A 10,790-nucleotide genomic window follows, 5' to 3' on the forward strand; every position below is an offset into this window, starting at 1 on the left:
AATTCATACTGAAACACATTCACTTATGGGGAAATGTATCAGCTGCTTGTGTGACAGTCAGACAGTGAAGACTTTACAGCGGCCGCTGGGGTGAGTTAACAGGAGAATAAACTCTGGTGGACGAGCAGCACTGCAGCCGCAGCAGTCGGTAAATGCAGCTGAAACACATTAATAAACAATGAACCACGGCACTCAGAAAAGTACAAGGTTGGAGGAGTAGTTATTTAATTTAATCTGCGTTGGTGTTGGTGTGAAACCCTAACCCTTTTCAGCCCCCGTTTTGTTCACACCGCCCAGAACCCGACTGGTGCTGCCACTCCTGCGTCATGACGTCACCGTTTACGTCGCTGATTTTCTCCCCATCGGCGCTCACAAAAACAACAACAATGGGGGACTGCGTTGGGTCGATGATCGTGTTACTTTTAATCCTACAAAGCCAGATTCAATTAAATAACTGGAATAATACAAATAATACATTTTAATAACGTGCTTTAACCACTAGGTGTCCCTTTCTATCAGCTGTGCACCGTTATGGTGTAAATATAGCCTATCTACCAATTGGATCAAATATAAAAGTCAGCAGAATTAGTGTTGATACTGCAAGGAGACGTATTGTGTGAAAAGAAATCTAAGATGTTGTTTAATTGCTGATATATTTATGATCCACGTCACGTTTTCAGTTTTGGCGGCAGTTCTTCCTGTTTGTCTAGAAGTCTTCTCATCAGGGCTCTATAAATAGAGAACTACGGCAGATATGTAATATTTAATGCAGCCGAACCGTGTATTACAATAGCGTTATGTGATGACTTTCAAAGAGAAAAGCAAGCACACTCGGAATAAAGTATTATTTTATTTTTTAAAAATGTTTTCGGATTTCACATCGCATAAACACCATATCCCAACATGCATTGCGGCTAAACCATCCAATCACCGAGCGGAGGATCTTGCCTACGTCTGTTTCCGGTATTGTTTATGACAGATGTATTTTGTTATACACACAGTCCTTCACATTTAAATTTTAATTTACATTAAAGTATTTCGTGAGGCCTTCTAAAATGTTTTTAAATATAACTACGGTTCTAGTTGAAGAGTTTGTAAATGAACATGAAGCCAAGTTGTTACCTGGCAACGCAATCACACAACGTCACGTCCGTTAATTCCACAACCGCACACATGGATTAACATAGATTTAATACATTAGCCTTTGTTTCTGCTAAAAGAGGTGTCGACCAGCTGGGGCAACAAGAAAATCGGCGAAATCGAGTGTGACTATTAAAAAATAAATCATTATTATATTAATATTGACAATAACAACCGACCGTCGTGGGACAGCATTTGCTTAGCATTTCCGGGTATTTGGGCCATGTTAACAATACCGTTTAACTGTCACGTTTGAAGGGACGAAATCGTGACATCTTCACATCTCCCAGCATGGTAAATCGCCACATGTTCACGTCTTGCCGTGATACCAGGTTGGTAATACACGGTTCGGCTGCATTACATATTACACATCTTCCGTAGTTCTTTATAGAGCCCTGATTAGAAGACTTCTAGACAAACTGGAAGAACTGCCACCGAAACTGAATATGTGACGTGGATCATAAACATATCAGCAATTAAACAACATCTTAAATTTCTCTTCACAAAATACATCTCCTTGCAGTATCAACATTAATTCGGCTGACTTTTATATTTGATCCAATTGGTAAATAGGCTATATTTACACCATAACGGTGCATAGCTGATAGACAGGGACTTGTAGTTTTTAAATATATTACTGATTTTCTTTGAATATAAGAATGAGAGAGAATAGTCAGGGGTTTTGACATTACATTACATATCATTTGTTAGACGTTTTTATACAAAGCGACTTACATACATTCAGTACTGTGGACAATCCCCACAGGAGCAATTTGTGGTGAAGTGTCTTGCCCAGGGACACAACGACATGCTGACTGCAGTGGGACTTGAACTTGCTACCCCCTAATTCGAAGTCCAGCACCCTATCCACTGATCCACAGCCTGCATGGAATCAGAATTTAAATAGCTTACCATTAAATGACGGATATACCTTTCTGTCTATGATGTTTTACAAATCAGATATTAATGTGTAGAATTACAATATGTGAAAAAATATAGCAATATCCTGTAAAATTATGTGAAAACATGAATAAAACTACACATCTTCAGATGTTATACATGCATAAGTGTCCTACACTAATAATACAAAGTTATTATGGCATTGTATGCTGTGTGTACCTTATTTGTAACATCTTCAGACCTTTCCAACTCCTCAACACTTGTCTGTCTTTGACTGTTGCTGGTGTAGGTTCAAATATCAAAAAAATATACGTGTGGATAACAAAATACATCCGTCATGAACTAAGCTGGAAACTTATACTGGAAAGTATAATTTATTGTGTTAACACTTCAAACTAGACAGTTTTTTAACCCGCACGTTATTGGATTTGTTTTGCTGAATATGTTGTATTTACATACAAAATAGGGGGAAAGTAGAAGATCAATGATAGAAATATAGAATATAAAAAATCAAGAAGATACTGTGAGTGATCTCTACAATAAAACAGTTTAGTGCAGGATGTACAAAGATATTAATTGGAGGATGTGCAAAACAGAAAAACGAATTAACCTTTATTTAAACATTAAAGAATACTTTAGATTAAGTTCTTCTTTTAAATATCAAAAGAAGATGATCAAAAGAGTGTCAACATTCACCTGATTGGTACTCTTTACAATAAAGCCATCGCACTATTTGGTGCAAGCCAGTTTGTAAATCCATTAAGGATCTTTTCTTTGTTGACATTGAGGTTATTGGCATAGTTGAAATGCAACACTCGTCTCTCTTTTCAAAGCTAAATCATCAAATCCAAGAAATATCTGATCTATTCTGTTTCAAATGCATCCTGCTTGACATCCAGCTGCCTGCTTCAGAGGGACAATGCTGCCAAGGTCACTGGATGTGCTGGCAATACTCTGGAGGCAGCATAGGGTCGAGAAAGACAGCAGAGCAAGATATGGCTAAGATATATAGCTCCTCCTAGCTTTTTAATGGCTCTGAACCCTTGTAGTTCTGACAATCCTATACTCCAATGATAGAATGGTTAGGATCAGTTGCTGAGGTATGAGGTTGTTTAAAAAAAAGAAAAGGATATGGCGAGCTAAGAAATATAGAAAGGCCCCAACTTTATGTTCCATTGAGAGTCCCAATCAACAATTTCATTGATCTTGTTTTACTGTTTTTCCTACAAGGTAATTTGTCACAGAAAGGCACTAGATAAGAAGGCTCTCTGAGGTGAGGTGATGCCGGCAGAGAGAATCTCCCCTGGGCTAGGTGTTGCTCCCCTGAACTATTTGTTCCTGGCTCTATAGTTGTCTGCCAGCATAGCAATGCCATTTGTCACTGTCAACAGCTGGTGCAATACCTCCTTAAGGGTGGGACTTATACGGATACCACTGCACATTAGTGATGGAGGGAAAATTAGAAGTGATATGCTTACTGGTACAGCTTTGATTTATTTTTGCTTTGTTAGCATGGGGCTGACTTAGCATTCTGTGATCGTGTTGTGTCCACAATGTGTGTGATAAGAGTTCATAATCTGGAGGTAAACGCCTTTGGCAGTATGACTTCTAGCTATTATGAGGAGTTGATTGTGTGATGATGCGTACTATCCAGAGTACTCGCTGTATTGGCTTTGACATTGCCACAAGAGGCTGGTCATGTTACCTTGTGAAAACTCATCAGGTATTATTAAGGTCTTGGAGCTCTATTCGATGAATCGTATTAGGCTCAGATTGCTTCTCCCACATATGCTGCATTGTAGCGCAAACCAATTACCACATCTTTACAAGAACCTCACTTTGTGCCACTGAAGGAGCTTAACCAGAAAAATATACAACTAAACAACACAAAAAGGACGATCATTTATCATGTCACTAGTTTTAAAAGAGCAAAAAAATTACAGCGCCTTGATAGAAAGAGATAAAAGTGATTAACAAAGCTTTCTTGACATCCAAAATCAGGCTTCTGGCTATCTGAATAAGGACGAGCGAACTTAATCCCTTCCAGCAGAGCACAATGTAGGAAACAAGAAAAGGGCTAGGTAATAGCTGAGATCGGTCACTGGTGCCCCAATTATATGGACAGAGCTGTGGCCCCGGGACACAACTTAATGACGTTAATAAGGCTTGTCTGTCTGTTGAAAATCAGCTTAGAGTGCATCCATGCTGACCTACAGCATCACTCTGGCCTTAGTTCAATTAAACAGGCAGCATGAGAAGTAGCAGGGTGTTTCACAAATGGTGGGGGGGGGGAGACAAGTTAGAGACTGTCCCCCGCCCTGACTGTGTTCCCCGTGGACCACGAGCCTTTCTCATCCCCTCTGATAGCCTTAATGAGGATCAATTTGGAGTAGCGAATGCTCTTTAATTCAGTATGGCTGAGATGCTCTGTGATTAATGACAGGTACTTAGCCAGGAGACTGGTCAATAAACGCACTGGGCCAAGAACGTAATACCAGGCTATACGCCAAAGGGGAGAAAAGCTTTCTCCAGGCAGTAACACCACCCAGATCAGAAGGCGTTGACGGGTGCAGAGAAAAAAAAGGATAAGACAAAAAACGTTGAAGTTTACCGGTTTCAATATTTACCATAGTAAAATTTGCATGATCATATTGGATATTATATCATCCATTAAACCAAGTTTGAATAAGAACACGTTGTGTTCAAAACTGTCAAGCATCCAGTAGCTTTGCATGTAACCTACTCTTGTGAAAACACTTCACCTTGTTGCAACATGGTTGCAAAGACTTCAGACTTCTTAGTTTTCATGTAGAATTATAGGCCATTGAACTTCAATATCAAATGTGGTCAAATTCTTTCAAGGTATATATAAGCACTGTTGAACTATATTTGAAGAATACTGAGATACAAACTGTGATAATGTTGGTCATTTATTAATCAGGTGAAGTTATGTTCTACTATTTCATCTCTGGACATGCGAATATATCCTTGTTGGAAATGAAACCACATGAATACTACAAGATAACCTGGAAATCATGGTCATATTTAATCAAGCCCTTTTATTTATTGCCTGATAAAGACCAGAGGATGAACTCGTTAATCATGCCCCATTCTGTATGCATTCACACTGCTTTACATGAAGATAATACAGCCTATGCCTTTATTATCCTCAAAACTGAGAACAGAAACTCACAACTGCACCATGTCATCCTCTAATCTATCACACAATTACCATAACCCAAACACACACAATAATAATCGAAGGAAATTATAAAAACGTTCCTCTGCAAGGTCACAAGAACTTTTTTTATGTTCATTATACATTATGCATGTTAATCAATGGGCTACATATTGGAATATCTATTCACATGGATGGATGTGTAGTACTGCATTTCTGATGATGCTCATATATTACCTGTGTGTGTGTGTGTGTGTGTGTGTGTGTGTGTGTGTGTGTGTGTGTGTGTGTGTGTGTGTGTGTGTGTGTGTGTGTGTGTGTGTGTGTGTGTGTGTGTGTGTGTGCATGTGTGTGTGTGTGTGTGTGTGTGTGTGTGTGTGTGTGTGTGTGTGTGTGTGTGTGTGTGTGTGTGTGTGTGTGTGTGTGTGTGTGTGTCCGGGGCTGGCTGTTGCAACACTGACCTCCAGTGTGCGCACGGAAGGACAGAGCAGAGCGCGTTTAGGTGCTTGGTGCGGCACTCCGCAGCTGTCAGTCTGTGCGTATTGACAGCCCCTAGCTCCTGCTGACTTTGTACATTATAATGGACGCGAGCGCACACTCATACTGAAATAGACCTCCAATAGTCAAATCAGAAGAAAGCGAGTCAGTGATGGGCTGCTGTCCGATCTGTAACTGTCAGCAACAAATCTTACACTGCAGACAAACAGGACACACGCAACGCAAATGCTCCTCCAGTAGCAACCTAGCCTAATATCATTAATTTCTCCTAAATACATGATCAAATATAAAACAGCAGTTATATAATATAGTCGGCTTATTTAACAGTTTTCTCTTCCGCATTGCCACTGTCTTTTCTCAGCGCAGCGGGTCGTTTCTAGTTTTTTTCTAATAGAAAAAAAGAAAAAAAGACACGTGATTGTTACAAACCTCTCAGGACACAGCGGGGACGCGGAGGTGGAGAGATGCGGGCACAGTCAGAATGGGAGAGGACGCGTTGAGGAGGGAGCCTTCTCTTACTATGGACATTCAGCTGCGGAGCAGCCTGCATATTTTTGGAATAAGGACTTAACATACTTTGCATATCGCCTTCTCTCTCTCTCACTCTTTTTTTCTAAAGGAGAGATTTGCGTGCATGGAGATGGAAGATCGCAGGTGAGGAGAAGAAAGGAAAAATGACATTTACAGTAGATACGCGCTGAGGTCCTAATGGGATATTACTACAGATTATTTAGGCATATTTTACTTTTTTACATTTTACTTGACTAAAAACAAGTAAAAATGGATTTTTTAAATAGATCCAGCTTGGAGGACGGAATTGAGGCAGAAAATATCTCCTCTAATTCCACATCTCTGAGTCAGTACAGCCAGCTTGCTATCTGGGGTCTGGCCGGACTTGTCAGCTTTCTCATTTTGTTTACAATAGTCGGGAACGTCCTCGTTGTAATCGCCGTTTTAACGAGCAGAGCTCTAAAACCACCCCAGAATCTTTTTCTCGTCTCCCTCGCCAGTGCAGACATACTGGTGGCCACACTGGTCATGCCCTTTTCTCTGGCAAATGAACTTATGGGTTACTGGTTTTTTGGTAAAATCTGGTGTGACATTTATCTGGCTCTGGACGTTTTATTCTGCACCTCTTCAATTGTTCACCTGTGTGCCATCAGTTTGGACAGGTACTGGTCAGTGACACAGGCATTAGAGTACAACTTAAAGAGAACACCTAAAAGAGTTAAAGGCATGATTGTGGTGGTGTGGTTGATTTCAGCTGTCATCTCCTTCCCACCACTGATATCAATGGATAGGAGCAGCAATGAGGCCAGTCCCACGTGTATCCTGAACGATGAGACCTGGTACATCCTCTACTCCAGTATCGGATCATTTTTCGCCCCCTGTGTCATCATGATCCTGGTCTATATTCGGATATACCAAGTGGCAAAGAACAGGACCAGAACGATGTCGGAGAAGAAAAGAGATGTGGACTCCCCACTCGAGAATGGAATGGACCAAGCCGAATCAGGAAGAGGCGGGTCAGTAAAGTCCAACAGGGAAAGCATAAAGGATCAAGAACGTGAGAATGGACACTGCAAAGAGCATGCAGTCGGATCCCCTCTACCGAATGAGCCCAAACATCCGCCAACGGACCACGATGATGACTACGAAGACAGCAGCTCGTTGGACGAGAAACCTAAGAAAAGTACCAATTCCTCCAAACATCAACGTGATGAAAGAAAGGACAGGAAGTCCAGCCGCAAAAGCAGCTCCGCCTCCAAATACTCCAGCAGGAAATCGCGTTCCAGCTCCAAATCCATGGAGCTTTTCTCATCTCGCCGCAAACGCCGGAGCACCGTCAACCGCAATAAAGCCTCTGCCGCTAGAGAAAAGCGATTCACTTTCGTCCTTGCCGTCGTCATGGGCGTTTTCGTCTTGTGCTGGTTCCCGTTCTTCTTCTCTTACAGCCTGTACGGGATCTGCCGGGAGCCATGTGAGATCCCTGAGACGCTGTTCAAGTTCTTTTTCTGGATTGGCTACTGTAACAGTTCGCTAAACCCGGTTATCTACACCATCTTCAACCAGGATTTCCGCAGAGCCTTCCAGAAGATCCTCTGTAAGTCATGGAAACGCTCTTTCTGAATGCTCTCTGTATGGGACTGTAATAGAAACTTGACCCTGCAGATACATTCAAACTGTTCTGATCTGTATGATAAAGTGCTGGCCTGAAGGGAGTGGGGGGCTTAAACACCTTTACTTTCAGGGATTGCTGCTAGAAATGAAGGATTGATTTAACTAAGGTGTTCGAAAAGGTATATATTAGAGTAAGCTCTTACTCACTGAGGCGGCTTTAATTCAACGCCATGCAGGCTGCTGTAGGACTGATGTGGGCTTTCGGCTCATTTCCCCCTTCCCATTGACTTTTTCTCCCCTCATTGTCATACAAAAAACGGACTCATAACAGTAACTGTGATGCATGCACGCCTCAGTTGCTGCACTCGGATGATCCGTACTGGATGGCGATGGGTGTACAAAGACACTTTATTTCAAATGTGACCTCATTCTCTGAATATAATGCGAAGGCCATGACAATCTTTGCAACCTTGACAACCGTTGCTTATGACGTTCTTCTGTCTCACTGTCACGTCACTCTGTTTCTCTTTTCCTTTGTATTATGTCGCACTGTCAACATGAGGACCAATGGGACGAAGGGGCTCCTTGCTTACTGTTTCAGTAGCAAAACAGTTTCACAAAAAAAAGAAAGAAAAAATAATCCTCCAAAAAAAAAGTCATATCTGCTTTAGTGTGTTTGGAGGTCAAAAGGGTCTGACCAGGGAGCTGCAGTTTACTTTTATCAGCACGTGTGTTGTAACATGAGGTTGGGACTTAATCTGGATACAGTGGCATGTACAGTTGAGTGGAATCACGGGCAAATACCTTCTACTCCCCTCTGAGAAGAAAGATAGAAAACAGAGGTACTGCTGAGCCACATGGGCACCTACTGAAGCTTTCACTGTGTGTGTGTGTGTGTGTGTGTGTGTGTGTGTGTGTGTGTGTGTGTGTGTGTGTGTGTGTGTGTGTGTGTGTGTGTGTGTGTGTGTGTGTGTGCGTGTGTGTGTGTGTGTGTGTGTGCGTGTGTGTGTGTGTGTGTGTGTGTGTGTGTGTGGCAGAGAAAGATAGGAAAATGTGTATAACAGTGAAACTCTGTGGTGATGAAGTGAGCATGAGAGTGTATCGCATCGTATTCCTACTGCCAGTTTTTGATTGTGTGTGTGTGTGTGTGTGTGTGTGTGTGTGTGTGTGTGTGTGTGTGTGTGTGTGTGTGTGTGTGTGTGTGTGTGTGTGTGTGTGTGTGTGTGTGTGTGTGTGTGTGTGTGTGTGCGTGTGTGTGTATAACCTGTTTCTGTGTGTCTCTCTATTCTCCACCATCCTCTTTTCTGCCCTTGCAGCCACAAAAAGCACTTAGCAACCAAACATCTTATCACTCTTTTCTAGTGTCACACACACACACATTAGTAATATTATACAAGATATTAAAGTGACATATACGGTCAGTATTTCATCTTTACATTTATAGCCTGAAGGACTGATGCTTTTATGCCTTGCTTGTAAATAATTGAAACAGTACAGTATTATTGTGTGGCTCCTCATAATCACAAATGTATCAATATGATAACAATGTATTGTTTGTATATTGAACAAAGCTTTAAAAGGTGTTCATGTTACACCGTCCTGTCTATTTTCTAAAAGAGCAAGTGTTTACTTCTCGGCTTTGAGCACATTCAAAAGATCAAATAAAGAGATTACTTCAACTGTCATTTTGAAAACAACATGACCGGATTCTTCGTTATCTGTATTAATGGTTGTTTTATACTGCCGTGCCAATTATGTTCATTTATTAATCTGTATGATGTTGTTATTCCTGTTTAAGAGCATTAGCAAAGAAAAATCCACTCACTAATGTTATAAAAAGTAAAATGATATCAATGACATTTCCACTTTTAAGGGATAGTTTGGATTTTAAAATGAGGGTTGTATGAGGCACTTAATCAGTGTCAGTGTAATATCAACAGGAGATGAAGGTTGGAGCCATATTGGAAAAACAGACAGGAGTACCACAACATAAGTACAGCAATATACTGCTGTGGAAGGGGGCAGCAGCAAAATGTACGAGTGTATCAGTTTAAGTGAATATCAGATAGCCCTTTCCGGCGAGGAACTGAAGCCATTATGTATGCCCTTTTCAAAGCCATCAGACTCCATTGAAACAAAAAAAGTACCCTTGCATCAAACAACAGTTGCTGTTCTACTGCTGCCTTAATCGATTGGTTTGTTTGTGGTATTGTTTGAGTTTGATTCATCTGATCTAACCTTTTGAAAAGTAATCCAGCTCCCTTTATTCAAAGAAGTTACATGAATACAAACTTCACATTAAGACTTAACCAGAATACATTAACAATTTAAGAACTAATATGCCTTGTATGAAAAGGATATCTAAAAACATCCCCTTTTATGTGATTTCCGTTTGAACTAAGATGACGTTAGACAAAATGTCATTAAACAATTTTAGAAAATGACAGGTGCTTTTAATGAAGGGGTATTTGAGCTCCTATGTTTAGGGTTAGATTTGGGAACCACTTATTTACGCTATAAATAATTGATTTAAAACTCATCCGTAGAATGGCAGATAATACCATTTCAAGATTCTACAATGAAAAAAGGGGTGGATCTTTTCTCTCGACCTGTCTATTTAACGGATCTTTGGATACATTGTTCATCTTACGTTTTTATATATAAAGTTGGTACTAATGTTCCAGGTCTTATATAAATGAATCCTTGTTGATTGGTTGAAACAGCAGTGCTTCTATCAATTTGTGAACATGGTGACGGGATGAAGAGTTTGGATTTGACTGTAGATGTTAAGTTTAGAATCATTTGTAAATGAGGCCCTGAACAGAAAATACTCAGATAACAAGCTGAACAGACAAAAGCGATCTTAACATCGTACACAACAACGTGATCAAACCCTGAATCAGTCTCAAAACGAAGACTTCTCGGAGTTCCACTCTGCCTGCAAAATTATTTT

General features: G+C 40.7%; 1 protein-coding gene across 1 annotated transcript; it reads left to right on the forward strand.

Moving 5' to 3' along the window:
- Positions 1-6,192: 6,192 nt before the first annotated feature.
- adra2c (adrenoceptor alpha 2C) lies at positions 6,193-9,522 on the forward strand. The gene has a single exon (XM_034202371.1). It carries the CDS (start codon positions 6,497-6,499, stop codon positions 7,844-7,846), a length of 1,350 nt encoding a protein of 449 aa, XP_034058262.1. The 5' UTR covers positions 6,193-6,496; the 3' UTR covers positions 7,847-9,522.
- The last annotated feature ends 1,268 nt before the right edge of the window (positions 9,523-10,790 follow it).

Source organism: Gymnodraco acuticeps, unplaced genomic scaffold, assembly GCF_902827175.1.
Source record: "Gymnodraco acuticeps unplaced genomic scaffold, fGymAcu1.1, whole genome shotgun sequence".
Taxonomy (NCBI): Eukaryota; Metazoa; Chordata; class Actinopteri; order Perciformes; family Bathydraconidae; genus Gymnodraco; species Gymnodraco acuticeps.